Source organism: Branchiostoma floridae, chromosome 5 (assembly GCF_000003815.2).
Source record: "Branchiostoma floridae strain S238N-H82 chromosome 5, Bfl_VNyyK, whole genome shotgun sequence".
In the NCBI taxonomy this organism is placed as follows: domain Eukaryota; kingdom Metazoa; phylum Chordata; class Leptocardii; order Amphioxiformes; family Branchiostomatidae; genus Branchiostoma; species Branchiostoma floridae.
The window spans coordinates 25,898,835-25,915,378 of NC_049983.1; the positions used below are offsets into that span (position 1 = coordinate 25,898,835).

Consider the following 16,544-nt stretch of genomic DNA (forward strand, 5'->3'; position numbering starts at 1 on the left):
CAAACCTGACCTTCAGGACTTCCAAGACAGGTAGACGTGGCCTACGTGCCAACAAAATGGAAAAATAAAACTTTTGTACAACCAAGATGATCGAGAATGTATCTGACACGTAACCATAGTGACCTGTCAAATCAGACAAGATCTGTTACACTTTTAGGAAATAATATTTACTCAGAACACGTTTCTTTGTCTATCACAACAGAAAAATGTCCTAAAATGTACAAATACAGGTCAGAAAGTTTACAGTCCGCTGACAAAGGACGACCCTGGAAATTCAAAAGTAGCTGACAAGTGAACATTACAACTTGTCAGACCAGCTATGATTTGTTATAATCTCAGGAAAAAAACTATTTGGTAAGTACAAATTTTTCAAGTGGTCTGAGGTCTGCAGAGATAACATCACGACAATGAGGATTGGAAGGGCTTAAACAATCTGGGGTACAAGAACAAGCTAGACCTATACAAAATTATCCAATGATCATTTATCTGACAGACACAAACTTAACCTTCAGGATTTTGAGGACAGATAGACATGGCCTACGTGCCAACAAACTGGAAAAATAAAACTTTTGCACAACCAAGATGACCCGAGAATGTATCTGACACGTAACCATAGTTACCTGTCAAATCAGATGATTTGTTACACTTCCAAGAAATAATAATGACTAAGAACACGTTTCTTTGTCTATCACAACAGAAAAATGTACTAAAATGTACAAATACAGGTCAGAAAGTTTACAGTCCGCTGACAAAGAACAAGAGCTGGTCAGTCTTTGATGAACGTGTGTAAAGTATAGCTGATTACAGACTTCCTCTCAGCTGTTAGGTAGTAGACATGTCCACCCACAGCTCCAGGCTGGGAGTGATGGCGGAAAAACACCTGGTGATTGGAACCGCACAGCTGCGTCAGTTTCAAGGTCAACCAAGGACACCCACAAGACTGTAGCGGTCCTTAACTTTAAGGCACACAGCGACCAGCTTTTGGTAGTATATAATAGTATACCCACTGCACGAAAATCGATCAGATGACGAGTCTGCGAGCTCTAAATGACATTTTGGAATTAACGTGTCTGGTATTTTCTCTTTCAGAATTTGAGGGATTGTCGTCGATTTTTAGATGTCGGACAATACTCACTGTGCCCTAAAACTTGTAAAACATCAGCAACTTGTTGCCGGTGATGGTCAAAGAGCTTATCAGCTTATCACCAGGTTGTTTTGTTTTAGCTTGTCACATGCAAGAGGTCATGGGAGGTTTATTATCAAAGGTAAATTCCCATGCAGACAGAGTCTTGCACAAAGTGACAGGGACGGTCTTTAGGTGATCTTAAAATCAATTGTCCGACCTTCCAATGATCACAAAGTATGGCTGAAGCTTGTCAACAAGGTGACAAGTATTATAATGTAGATTTCACAAGATAGAAGGCCCACAATTAGAAGTCACTTATCACCATAATATATGGATAAACCTGGATGACAGGTACCTGACGAATAATGTGCTTTCTTCTGATACTCTTTCTGACCTTTTCAGTAATTTCAACAATTACTGCCCCTAAACTTGGCTCCTAAAAGAAGGAGCACCCACGGTAACTGGTCTGTGCAGCATTTAACTACGATTACTGTAAGTACAAATCAAGGAGCCTATAAAACATGACTGTCAGAACAGATCATGTGAGATCACAGGAAAATTGTATCACCAACAACATTTATATCGTCATTAAGTAAACTTTGGGAACATGCGAACGTTACGAACTAAATAAGTTTCCCCTTTTCCCTGGATTCGGTATTAGCCCAAAATTGGTCACTTTTTCGAAGAATTCGCTGAGAAATTCAGGTAGTTGACCTTTTATGACCTTGGAACAAGCTGTCTGGCCCAGACACGAATACAACTATAAGATTTCCATGTGTTTCTGCTACAGATCCATGTGTCTTTCTCTTTATGTAATTTTGATGGACACCTTGGCTACATGCAGGTAACGAGACAGGATTCCAACACCTGTACATGGGCTTTACAGGGCCAAGTGTTTTTTTTTTTACTCAGCAGTTTTCGCTGTAAACCTTAATCCAAAACATTGTTGGCTCTACAACTCTTGAATGTTAGATGATAAAGTGCTGCACCTGCAGTTTGCACTAGAGACAACAGGTGGAGATTCTAAAGTGTAGGTAGTAACATTTGTACCCTGTGCTTGTGCCACACCATGGATGTTTTTATAACTTCTTCATACATGTGTAAGTAACAGTTCAAAGAAGCAATTTAACCTTCACACAAACAGTGTCATGGTCAAGAATTCTGAGGAATACTCTTTGCTCATTACTTCTCTATTAGATATTCACAACACAATACTGAAAAGGCAGCATAGGAAAGAGAAAGGAAGAATTTTAACAATGGAAACAAAAAAATGAAGCCTTTGTAGCCCTAGTTCTTAAATGGGACTGCAAACCTGATCGTGGTGTGGACATTAAAAAAAACAGGCAAGATGCACAAGATGTTATAATCAGTGCTCTTTCCCCATGAACAGTTGGGAAAAACTGCTTACCATACTGGATAAGGTTGAAGGTTCCAGCCACAGTTTTGCAGGAGGAGTTGTCCCCGCCGCACACCCCGCACTTGTCTCGCCGAGCCTTTGAGTTCAGGACACGGTCACAGCCCGCTCTCTGAGGGGAATGCAACATTTGACATTAGTACACAAGCGAATACATGTACAGCAGAAGCTGCTTAATTGCACACCCTAATTGCCAGTGTATTTCGTACTCTTATCCAGGTGGTGCAACAGTGCAAAGTTATCCAGCTGGACCGCGCTGGTTTGGGATTTGGGGGTTCCGTGCAATTAAAGTGCAATTAAGTGTGCAGTAATCCATTGTGCAATAACTGGCACCCTAGCACATGTAGCTGTCCAACATTCAGGTCCTTCTCACCACTTCATTCCTTACCACTCCTATAAGTTATGAAAATGTTTCTGGTGGAACCATTTGGTACCTGTTGCATGCAAGGACATTGCTCCTAATATATGTATGAAGAATGGGAGACTAAATAATCTCCAAGCAGATCCACGGTGTCGTAATATAGTATCAAACCCACCGTAGCCCATTTGACTCCCTTTGCCCGGCTATACTCCTTGGCCAGCTTTGATACTATCTAGTGTAGGAACTGCTTGGAGATTATGGGAGACATTATTGGCCACTGCTGGTCGCAACTCATCCTGACTCAATGACTCTAGGTACACATCAGAAACACCTGCTGCACATCTCCAATTTAACCTGAACTCGCCTGTCTTTCCAGTCCTGTACACTAGATACAATACTTATCACTATGACATCATCATCCCCGCATGTGTGCTATATTGCTTTCCACTGTCCTCAAAAACAAGGAATGAACCAGACAGAGCAGGTGAGTTCAGTGACATTACACAGGTAGGGGGTGGCTAAAAATATCCGAGACTGCCAATGTGCTCAGGGCTCAAGGTCATGATCTATCGTTAAGTGGAGCGAAAAAATTTGCAGTATTTTGACAAGGGCCTCCCACTAATCGTTTTCCTTGGAACAATTAGATGCCTTAATCTACAGTTCAATGCAAAACTGCTAGGGGAATGTTTTTCAAATTTTGAATGAGCACTTCCTATAGTCCTACCTACAAACAAAATTATCAATATTTGGTGATAACTCCCACAAAACAAATACAGGTGAAAATCTAATCTCCATTTTTTGTACACTTTCTCCACATTTTTATCCAGCTGTAGTGTTCCCTTTATAGGCCACACCAAATCTACCTCTTGGTTCTGGGATATTTTACGCAAAATTGTAGCAGTGCTGGAAGAAAAACTTGCACCTGACTCACTGTTCACTCCTTATAACCGCATGAAATCAAGCTACTGCAACAGAATTTCCCCTTAAGTTGTTTTCGTGCTTATTTTTTTCTTGCAAATCCAAGAACCAACAAATTCAATTTCTGTGGCTTAAAAACAGACTGTTGTCATCATTGCCGTAGGGCAAGCCCCCTCACCTCTAGCTGGTAAATGTTTAGAGAAACAAAGGGGGAGTGCGAGGAAAGCTGTTTTCTCACCACCCTTCTCAGTGAACCAGAGTCCTTACATCTCGGAGGTGGGGACTGTTTCATTTGGAGGTTAATAGGGGTCAAACTGGGACAGATTTGGAGAAGTCTTGGAACTAAAATGTTTGGGGCTCAAGATCAGGACCTTAGGACACCTGCCAGGGGAGAACAGTCAGCATCTTCAGTTTGATGTTCTTTCAAACGCTGCCTACGTGGAAAAAATAGAAGAGTTGGCTGAGAATTTCTGTGGTGAATCACATTATACCCAGTTCCCACTGGGGCTGCTGCAATGAGCGACCAAAAGTCTTCTTTGTTCAGTTTCACTGATGAAAAAGTGACTTTTGGAAGTTTTGTGCGCTTTATGTCAACGTATTTTTACGTTTCATACACATCATAGATCAAATTTAATGAATAAAGTTATTGATCACTCCATTTTCCCACTATCGCGAAATGAAATCCCATATTCTTTACGTACCCGGCACATGCCCTGTACGCAGATGTCGTTGGTGTCCGGTCCGCAGGGCGTCCCGTCGATGACCTTGTTCTTGAGCCGGTAGTATGCTGTGCCCGTCGCCACGCGACAGAACAGCTTGCACCGGTCCTTCATCAGAACTGTAAACAAATGAGCAAAAAGTATTTAAAAAACAGTAAATCTTGAAATCTTTGCCATGTTTATTTGGGATTTTTGTCAGTGCCTCTTTAACCATGAAATCACAGCAAAATAATTATAAGTGTTTTGTATTTCTTGTATCTCAAGAACAAAATTTGGTAGCAATGAGAACTTCAACAGAGAACATGGAACAACAACATATCCATTCACACTCACTCTCTATCTGTACACTGCATGGAATGTAATGTCCACTCTCACAACTCTTCTGAATATAAAAGAGATTTACTGGTAATAAAATAAATGCAGAATCAGTAATCCTCCAGGTATGCACATTTCAGATATCCACGTGCTGGAGACATTCTTGAGATTATTCTCAGACCTTGACAACACTGTTTTTTTTCATTCTCCAGTCTTATTGCGCCTGGAAGAATTATGTCCGGGGAATTTTCATTAGACTCAGATCTAAGATGGTGGAATTTTGTATGAGACATCATTCTTGACCTTTGCCTGGGAGGTGGTTTAGACTTCAAGGTCATTACTAAGGGCAAAGACATCCTGACCTTGGGGCACAGATGACCTTCAGCTGCACCTCACCAACAAGTTTGGACATATTAACATGATTGTGACCAATTGAAAGAACTTTCTCAGGTGACCCAATACTAGTATGATAATTGCCCCAGATGCAGCCATAGGACTGTATAGATGTAGGTCTTGCACTAAAAAGTTACAGGGCAAGATTAATGTTGTAACACAGGTCTTACACCCAGATGTTAGCCTGGACAAGTAGAAAGGTTTTCTGCTACGCCCTCTTTTTTCAGAAAATGGCAATTATTGAGCGTGGGTTTTGCCACCAAAGTTGGACTTAAGCGATCCAGAAGAGTATAAAAGACAACAAAACCAAACTTTTTTTCTTAATTCCTTCTTTGGAAATGAGATTTATTTTTAGCTATCCATCATATTTTTGGCCCCCAGTGGGAGCATCCTAAATAGTGGTAAGTTACAGACAGGGAGAACTGGATCAAACCGGCTCGCCCCACAGTAGCTTCCTGTTGCAGGATGGTTGGTAGGATGCAGATTCCCTGTCAAATTAGTCCGAAACGTCTGTTCTCTCATCCTGGTTACTGCAGAACCCTTCATCCTTATCTGGCTACTGCAACCGACACTTCCACTCTGGTATGTGCAACAACAAAGAAGCCTCATTCAGGACCAGATTCCTTGAGCACAGATGCCCCAGCTCATCACTGTTGTCAGAAGTCTCTCAACACATCCACATAGAATCAAAGCACCACACCATTTAACAGGAAAAAGTCTGAATACTGGATATTTTGTGAGAGGCATAAAGGAGGCCATATACATGTACATCAGGGCACTCCAGCCATCACGGTGGGCGATATAAACTTCCTGCCATGTTTGACCAGTTAACGTGTTTGCAGTCACTACCAAATGCGATTTTCCGCGATTTATGTTCGGTAGTGACAGCTGTCATTATTGAAGAATGCCTGAAGAAGGCAACAATGGTCGTTGAAAATTTTATCCTTGTATACTTTTGTATTGTAAGAATTGTACAATGATACCTACCAGCAAAGGTTAACAACTAAACAGCTAAAAAATCACAACACAGTATCAAAAGATCCAAAACTTTTTTAAAAACCAGCCTTGGAAATAAATCCAGTCAAAATTCCCTCATCAACAACCTGAACCTCCAGGCATTGCCAACAGACATCACTAACATCAACAAATCAACCCAGCAGCACTGGATACAAATATTAGCACAATATTTGTCAAACTGTTTCCAGGAGGGATGTTTTTCTTGTGCTCATGAAAGTCAGCTGTCTGGCAGACAAAAAACAGCCCACAGTAACAGTTGATGTAGGAGGGGCTCGATGACAGGCATCACCAAGTTCAACCCCTCACAGCTTACAGAAGGGAGATCTAACACAAGCAAATCACCCTGCCATACACAGTGTTATCTAGGAACAGGTACACTTGGCATAAATAAAGTCTGGGGTGGTCTCAGAGCATAGCGTAGGTCTGTCACGTTTTGGATGCTGTTAGTCGAAGGATTGGCATAGTTTTGGAAAACAACACATTTTTGGCACAAAAAAAAACACATCTCTATTTGAAACAGAAAACAATTTTGGCATAGAAAAGACTCCTTTTTGGCATTGAACACAACCCTTTTTTGACATAGAAAAGACCCCTTTTTGGCATTGAACACAACCCTTTTTTGGCATAGAAAACAACCCTTTTTAGAATAGGAAACATTTCATAGACAACAGCATTTTATGTCCACTTTGTAAAGAGTGTTGATGAATGTTGGCTACACCTCTAGTGAAAGGAGTCAGGATTTGAACCTTGCACTTGCTGAACAGAGAAACAACAACTACACAATTCACCTGCTACAAGTTTACTAACACCAATTTAATTGCTAAGCAGTTGTTTGACAACAGTCAGGATATCAACTCCTTGACCTTGACAATGAAACAACAACTCGACTACAAGCCACACCTCAAGCACCTACATGTAAAAGAACTCACCACACTTTCTTCAATTTAATTCTACTTAATCGAAAAAAGTAAGGGTCTTTCCCAGCTGAGAACAAATAAATCTGTCCTTGTACTGTTGAGTGTAAATCTGTTGTGTGGCACCATGCTAGACAAACCAGCACGTACCTCCAGCGTACTTGGGGACCCATCTGACGTAGGGCGGCAGGCCGTTGATGTTGAAGTGCTGCCCGTTGAACTTGGCGCACTGCTCCTCACGGAAGTCCTTACTGCCAGGCGGACACTCCTGGAACACAAACGGAAGTTCGGAAAAATAATTTACTTTAGATGTACAAAAAGAATGGTAATTAAAGATGTTTCGCATACTTCTACCATTTCCCATTTCAATGACCAGGTAAAGCTGCCTTGCCTTTTTCGTCTACAATAAACAGCAGACCACTGATTAAACCTCACTTATAGCAGCCCGCACAACATCCCACCCGCCTTTGCAGGGAGGGGCCAGTTACAGCCCCGGACAGCAGAATTAGTGTAACACAGATTTGCTAACACCTTTTTGGAAGTCAAGACGGAGCTGTTAGAATTTTTTTTCAGTTCCTGGGAGTGTCAAAGATTGGACTCGTTACCACAAGTACTGTAGGAGCATCCTCACTAGATAGCTTTCGTTAAAACAATGATGGATGTGCAAAGGTTAGGTGTGACAGGTTGTTCAGGGTGATATCACCAGCTGCTGCCGCACGTAAGAGATACCGATGTGTTTCACCTAAGCCAAAGGGAACATGCATCGCCTGAGCTCCACAGATACAGCTAAGAACAACTTAAGATCCTGCCTCTTGTCTTAATACCAACAGGTGCTCCTTGAAGGTCGTGCATTCCTTGTCAGTTGTCTTGAGGGTAAGATTAAGGAGGCACAAGCTTCTTATTAGAGGAAGAATGTGATAATGAGAACAAATGATACTTCATCCTTACTCTCCTGTCAGCACCTATTTACATTGCAAAGGTAACTTTAAAAGGAATGTTTCAGTGGAAATGTTGATAGATTTTAGGTCTCCATGTGGCCTGCTTGGGTACTGCAGCGGAGCTTCTGTTTTTTGTTTCCTTTTTTCTAAAGACCATGAATGGCTCTGGGTTGATGATAAGGAAACTTGTAATCAGGGGTATTTCTGCCACCTTATCAGTGACTATTCCTGAGCGGCATTACCTCACGTCTGCTCAGGAAATCAGGCCCAGGCTCATACCCGGGGCCGCCCCCCCTCGGTCCCTTTTCCCTCCCCACACAGGCACTGATTGATGATCATTCTGGTCATTACAAACTCGGACAATGGGCTATTTACTAACAGGGTGCACCTGGCATGCAGACCTATGGACTCTGTATGGCCAGAAAACTTGTCCGTGGGGGAGGGGGGCAATAATTTCAGTTGTGACCTTTAGACGTGTTCTATCATGCGGGAGGGGCCTAGCAGTTGTACCTGTGACCTTCAAGCACACCTTTAGGGGTCACCGGTTTTACTTGTGACCAAATAAAATGTTCTGAATCATAAGTGAGCAGGAACCAAACAAATGTGACCTACACAAATTTAAGGCAGTGGGAAGCAATGGTTTTGATTGTAGGTCTCACACTTGAGGTCTTTCGAGGAGGGTGTGACTGGTCTTGTAGTTGCAGTGATCATCTTCAAAATTTTCTTCAAACTTTACAAAACAAGTGAAGTTTTCAACTTTTGAATATCACTGTTTCTCCCCCCCCCCCCTTCCCCCTAAAAAAACTATTAGACAGACTGCCAAGCAGCAAGGTATTACATTGACATCAGTGTGACATTCAATCAAACCTTGCTGCTCCATCAATGAAAGTATGAGAGGTGTCAATCAAAGGTCTCACCTTGGTGTTGCAGGACCTGAACTTCATCCTGCGCCCCAGACAGAACTTGCCTCCGTTCTGCGGACTGTAACAGAAGGTTCACAACAGTCAAGTTCAGTCAAGTGCAAGTGATCAAATTAGCGATTACAAACATCTGTCTTAAAGCAACCTGAAACTAACTATAAGTATTCTCTCTCTCTCTTCCATATCCTATAATGTATTTCATTACTTCATCTCATTTAGTTATTACTGTTATTGTGTTGTTTGTATTTAAGCCCAGGACTGCCAAAAAAGCAGGTCTAGCTCTGACCTGAGTTGTACGTTCCTGGTAAAATAAATAAAGCGACAGTTATAGAGTTCCGACTTCTAGATTTGATGACCTAAAATCTGCAAAGGCACTGCATATTTTGATCAATTCTCCAACAAATTTTCAGAAAGTAAATACCTCTGCATTATAACATGAACAAACTTGACCTTGAGTGTTAGTGACCTTGAACTTGAACCCAACACTGTAAACATTGTTCATTGTTGTCTGAAGGAGGAGCCAGGCTAAGAAAAACACCTTAACCTTGAGCCAGGGCTTGTTAGAAGCCCTTCCATCTGGGTTAGACAGGCTCCCGCCGAGACTTACAAATTCCACTTGACATTGACAATAAGGAGCTGGATGCTGACCAGCGGGAGCCCCGCCAAGGTCAGGGTGTTGTCCTCCTTTGTCCTTGGTGATTTTTGTGAGTAATTATTTCCGTCCAGTCCGGTTAGCGAGGCTGTAAGGTGTTGGGTGGGGGGCGGCTATTTCTGGCTGACTTCTAGACTGATTTAGCTGAATCACTGGTTTGACAGTGAACTTGAGAGGTAGCCAGATTGTAGTTTGGTTCTCTGACTTTTTTATTCAGGAGCCAAGAGCTTTCAATCAAATATATCTTCATGATGAAACTGCTCATACATCTGCAACTATAGACAGTTTACATCAAATGCCCAAAATTGCAAAACTTTTTCAAAAATCCCTCAAAACTTTAAAAATTACTGATTATCATCTACTAGGATGTCGAATATTGTCTTGGATACATTTTTGCCATAATTCAGAAATTTTTAGTTGGGTTCTAACAAGTGTTGCCATGTATAACACTGGTGCCAACACATGCAACATGCAGGTATCTAGAGCACCCTACCTGGGGGGCATCCTTGTCCACAATTGTCTTCAACAAAATTAGTCAGTTGCAGCATGTAAAAACATGGCAGAAAGACAGTGATGTGGAAAATCACTAGTAGACTGTATCATTATTACCTTTGCCAAGGGGGTTATGTTTAAGGGAGTGTGTTAACTTTGTGTGCGTGCTTACGTGAACACGATACCTCAAGATGGCCTGGGGGGATTGTCAAATAGATTTGGAATTTGTCATGATGATGACACCTCAAAAATGAATAAATTTTGCGCTCTCTACCAACTTTATTTGTCAATTCGAACAATGGACCCGTGCATGCAGGCTAGTTGGAATTGTTCGAATCAAACTACAATAATACAGACCAGTCGAAAAACTGACATCAAACGTAAATATTGCCCAGGTATGATATAAAATCAAATACTGATTCTATATCCACACAAGTCTTGGACCTACTCTCGTGATCCCCCGTCACTAGGTCACTCCATGATCAAAATTTGGAGGTACGTGTCTCACATGTTTTCAAAAAGTCACTGATCAAAGAATATTAACTTTGTCATACATGATGAACCTCGTCAACATGATTCTACTTCTACTACAACTACATGTACATGTACTACTGAAAAACAGTCTTTCATCCCATGTCTCACCTGGGGTTGTTGCACTGCCTCCTGGCGTACTTGACCCCCCCTCCGCAGGTCCGGGAGCACGCCCCGTACTTGGACCACGGCCCCCAGCCCCCGTCAATCGCCTTCAGCTTCGACCGCGTTGACACACAGTCGCCCTGGAGACAGAACTGCAGGGGGGAAAGGGCAAAGTTTAAATTTTGTATTCATTAACACTAATAGCTTTACAAGCAGACAAGTTTTACAGGATGATATTCAACTACTATCAGAAATATGTATAAATCTTACTGTTTTTTTTTCAATTTATGTAAGTATGTACTTGGCTATGTGCATTTTTGGGCCAGTATTGCCTAAAACAAAAATATGATTTGCTTAAGAATTAATCAATCAATTTATTGAACATAAGTTTGAAAAGAACATTATAAAAAAACATTTATCACATAGCTGATGAATTTCAACCCATAATGCAGGCAATTTTTATCCATTGCTGCATGAGTGACATCAACTTGCCCTTGGTGGTTGGTCATTCACCCCTGATGAAGGCGAGAATTGAGCAGCCCAAAATACTACAGGGGACAGAACACAGTTCGGCTGCTGATTAGCAATGTAATTGCAATTTTGTGCTGGAGTAAGGGTAAGATATGACCATGCATGCTTTTACTAAATTTCACACAGAAACATGTGAGAAAACCTCAGTTCCTATTTTTCTCTTGCACACCATAATCGCACTTGCGCACTGTACATTTTATTTTAGCTGGGAGATACCCCACCAAACCCATTTACAGTAGCCATTATCAAGGACAGTACAACAAGCTATTTATGGTACTATTGATATCTGCACAGCGTTTATCACAAATCGGTGACAAGAAATGGCCTGGTGAAAGTTCTCTGGCTTCCCTTTTCTCCTTTTTCTGATAGATTTGGGCCAAACACAGATTGTAACACTTGACTGTGAGATCATCTGAAGAAATTCTCCAACAGTGTTGACGGTTTACGATAAGTTATCAGACTGATGATGGCCCTACAAAAAACAGGCCTTCAGGAGCGATAGATTTGGGCTTCTTGTGAAAGAAAGTCCCAGTGAAAGGTATCTAGTTAGGAGATATCTCACTAAGGAGATATCTTTCCACTGGTTGTGACAGAGAAGACAAATGCTATGTACAGTATTTACTGGTTCATTGTTCTAACAGCTCTTTCCAATGAGTACAACAAATTGTAGACCACAGTTTAACATCCTATCCTAAGGACTGCAACCCTTTCCAGTAGCATGAAAGTTAAGTGAGCAAGAAGCTAAGATTCACACTCCCAACCTCTTGGTACAGAGGCAGCATTGCTAACCAATGGGCCATGCACAGAACTACAAATGGTATAATCACACTTGTTCATCCTAGCTTAATGATTCCCTCATACAATAAATTACACATACCTTTCCTTGATAAACACAGTTAAGGAGTGACTGTGGCTTATCTTTAACGGTCTCTAAATGAATGGTCAGCTGCTGAAAGCTACCAGTTGTTCAATTTTATGAGGTTCTTACAAAGACCACGGCCTGTGCGATGTTCTCCCCACTGGACATGTAATTAAAGATGACCCGACACAGACTCTTTCAACCTCAAGTCAATATAGCTGATATGGCTGACCCGCTGATAAAATTAGTTGTTGTTATTGCGGACCACTTTTGAGATTATGCAGCTCGAGACTGGACAACTTTAAAATAGACTTGTCCACACTTTGTTTAACAAGATGTGAAACTGTGATGTTGGAGGAATCCGATTGTCCTGTCACGAGAAGATCAACTGTTCGTGTTTTCAACACAGGAGCTGACATCTCACACAAACAAAGGCAGAAGTCAGAGCTGACTAGCTAATAAAGTTGTTGCGATGACTGGACTATTCTTTACACAATGCCTTCAAAATTGTGTAATCCACACTTACAATGTAATTCAACACAAAAGTCAAGTCTCACTGTGACTGTGATGTTTCAGGAATCCATGGGGATGCGACATCAACAGTTACTGTTAATATTCACAGGAGTTGACATTTAACACAAACACAGACAGAAGTCAGAACTGACCAGCCGATAAAATTGTGGCAACAACTGGACCACTTTTGAGACATTGCATGGTCTTCAAAATAAAGTTAAATGTATCCACACTTAGTTTAACAGAATGTTTACAGTCACATTGACTGTGAAACATGAGATGACAGCTCAGCACAATTAGGCGGAAGTCGGAGGCTAACTCAGTAAGTGGGACTGGTGTATAATTAATCATCATTACAAGGCTGTTACACCCTAATGGGTATGATATTACTTCAATTATGCAACTTTTTTGTCAGTTGTCAAGACTCAAGCTGAGTTCCTTCATATCAATGCACGATTGCAACACAAATATGTGCTATGAAATCCATAAAATTAATACTATAGCAGTAAAGAATGAACTGCACTTGACTGTTCTGTGTAATAACCCTAAAAATGGTGTACCATAAAATTCTACAATCTCTTAATTATAATGTAGATGCAAGACTTTGTCATTACTTAATTTCATACAAAGCTAGACTAAAAAATTCCTCAAACCTAGACCTTGACTGTAAGTGTAAGGCTCGACAGCTAAATAATATGCTATCTAATAGTGAAATCAAACATTTATTAAAACCTAAACAAAACATTACAAAAACTCTGCCCTTGTGTCCATTTGAGTATTGACCCATGAAAGATTTAGAGAGTGTTGCTGTGAGAATGTGGGCACACTGCTACCCTATCTGTTCTAACATCACTACTGATAGTGTAGACTCCCCTCTTATCTCAGTAGCTCCTTCTAAATCACTGGATCTCTCATCCCTATGCCGCATGAGCTGTTATTATCAGGGGTTTGTGTTGCTAGATAGGTTCATAACATGGCTTGGAGATGGCTACTGTAAGTTCAATTACTTCTGCAAGAGATTTAAGTTTGATAAAACTGCCACGAAAATCTCAAGATTCTGTTCTCCAATCATGACTGTCTTAAGCGGTAGACCCAGCCCTTGGCACTCACTCTTCAATACACAAAGCCCTCTGGTCACAATACTGCACAGGAAACTTGTGAAAGAAGCTGTCTCTGTACGTGTCTGTGACGGAAATTACACATCAGATAGTGCCTGGCCAAGGGAAGCTTCTGCCAGAGAAGTAGAACAGCAGAAATTGGCCAAATAGGGTGAATGTATGCCAAAAGACAGACAGATTCGGTTAGCCTGGGTGCCAGACTGTTTCCATGGCCTACACAGACCAGCTCCATGACTCCAGGGCCAATATAGTAGTAATAGACTTTATGAAAGTCGCTGTATTTTGTTGTGCCAATAAAGATTTCTATGAATATGACCAAATCAAAGTTTGCTACAGCCCCACTAGAAGTCTACATATGGTGGTCCTGGCAACAAATTATTGGGGGGTGGGGTGGATTGGGTGACTCACCAGGCCTACGCCTTACAGGAAAGGGGCATGAATTCACCACAATACAAATTACAATACAATACCACACCCTGCCCAGAGTTAGACCCTGAGCAACAGTTGGGTCCAGTTGGCCTTATGAAGCAACATGTTATTTCACATTTCTACTGTTTTAGAAGCTAAGTTTGGCAGCACTACTAAGCACTGGGTAACGTCGTCTATGCTTCCCCCAGAATCACAATAACAAACAGGAAACAGTGTCAGGGAATCCATTCATTCATGTGACCGAAATGAAGAATGTCGGAACAGCCATTTTTTTCAGGGTGACCTTGATTTGAAGCATGAGACCTTCCATTTGGTTGTCAGGCTTGTCAGAACTGTGTCAACCACAAATTTATCACACAGAAAAACAACGCATTTACGGAGCTGTGTTATACACTCGCTGTCTGGGGCTTATTGGACTTCAACATGAGACTAGAAAGCAAAACGATTGAGCATCCACCTGTTACCTCAGAAGATGGTGCTCTTTTCCCTCCTTGGGCAAAGTGAAACCACCAAAGTCCTTTTTTTCAAGATTTACAGTATCAGCGCTCCTACCTCCCCCTCCCCACACAAACCCACTGGCTCCAACCAACTTCCCCCCAACACATGAAGCTAATTAGTGGACTTTGCCCTGCAGTTTATTGACTGAATACAAGCTATATATATATATATCCGTCAACATTGACCTTGGTATTGAATATATGCTATAGGTACTAAAAATAGCATTTTCCACCTTCCTTTACTTTTGGCAGAAGCTGCAAAGACTAAAGTTAGCCCTGCTAAATTTAATGTTGGCAGGGCCAAGAAAAACTATTTTTGTTCCTGAAACAGCTAAAAGTAGTGTCTGTGGCTTCTATTTCTATTATTTGTGATGTGCTTGGAGGTTGCAAGAAATCTGAACCTTACTCTGTATACATAAATGTCGGCAACTTCAAGACTCAGCAAGGATTAGTTACAAAACCAGTTAGCACCTTTTCAATATATCACCCTACTCAATGTTAGGATTCTAAAACTTAAGAACTTGCATCTAGCCCTAGACCTAAAATCAACAATCAAGCCAACAAACAGTTTAACAACTTACATTAAAGTTAAAAAGAACTTGCAGAGCCCTCACAGCCCTGGAGCTACAAACAAGAATGAACTCAAGAAACAGTCTATCATATCCTGAGCACTTGACACATTTTATGTCTGTCATGATATAAACCAGATAAGTAGTGCTAACACCCCTGTCCTGGGGGTGATTGGTATCTCCCAGGCTTCTTATGACTTCCTATTGACTCCTGTCTGACCCTATTACCTCATATACAACATCCTCCACATGGCAATAGGCCTGCCTCACATTTCAAAACCGAGGGGCCCAGCTGGCCAGCTTTGGGGAAGGAAAGGTATGGTATAAAATACACCAAACTACACAAGACAGATTTAACAACGAAAATCAACAATATTGGCTCCTAAAGTAAACATTGGATGAAAAAAAATTCTAGAGCTAGAGACGGCCCTGGGATTGTCACAAACTTTATGAGTAAGTATTGAATGTCATTGGAACTTGAAGTTTTGAAAGTTGACTTTTCTGTTAATGTTTAGTAAGAAAGACTATCTAATACTATGGCAGCAACCTTGACAACTTAAGGGCCTAATAAATATGTTGCCTCTCAGATGTACATAGACACCCTTAATTGGTAAAATATAACAATTATGGAGTAATTACAGTGAATGGTCAAGTTTTCCTCTCTGTCTTCTGCTTTTACGATGTTTTTGCCACATTTTCAACTAAATATGTTCAAGAACCGATGAAATTAATTGGTATGGCCCAAGAAGAAGTCAGTTTTATCAGTGCCCAGGGTATACAATGTAGTTCATGGTTGCAGTACACATAAACAAACAGTGCAACAAGTTGCCTAATGTTTCACCCCCTCCAGTCTGTATGTTTGTGTAACAAATCAGTTATGTACCTATGTTGTTTTATGAGGGACCTGCATGGGGGAGGGGGGGGGGGTGGGGCACAAACATCAACACTCCACAAATTCAGGAAGACAGCGGCTACATACTGTAAATGCAGAAATGTTCGCGGTGGATTAATGTTCGCGGTTTTCGCGGTGACCACTTCACTGCAAACTTAAAACCACCGCGAACATTTTTCTATTATGTTATTAGATTGCAGTCTACCGTGTTACCGCCAAATTAAAACCACCGCAAAAAGTCCATTTTCCCGCTACCGCGAAATTAAATCCCCGACAAGTTAAATGCATTTACAGTATTGTATCAACTTCAGCAGGCTGGTT

At 41.2% G+C, this 16,544-nt stretch overlaps 1 protein-coding gene across 1 annotated transcript in view; it reads right to left on the reverse strand.

Annotated features, from left to right (window-relative positions):
• Positions 1-16,544, reverse strand: part of LOC118416374 (A disintegrin and metalloproteinase with thrombospondin motifs 9-like) — a 54,255-nt gene that overhangs the window by 24,187 nt on the left and 13,524 nt on the right. The window contains exons 3-7 of the mRNA XM_035821469.1: positions 10,822-10,967; positions 9,033-9,096; positions 7,328-7,445; positions 4,521-4,657; positions 2,535-2,652 (exon numbers count right to left, since the gene is read on the reverse strand). Of these exons, the coding sequence (XP_035677362.1) occupies positions 2,535-2,652; positions 4,521-4,657; positions 7,328-7,445; positions 9,033-9,096; positions 10,822-10,967 (583 nt within the window). The remainder of the gene's footprint in view (positions 1-2,534; positions 2,653-4,520; positions 4,658-7,327; positions 7,446-9,032; positions 9,097-10,821; positions 10,968-16,544) is intronic.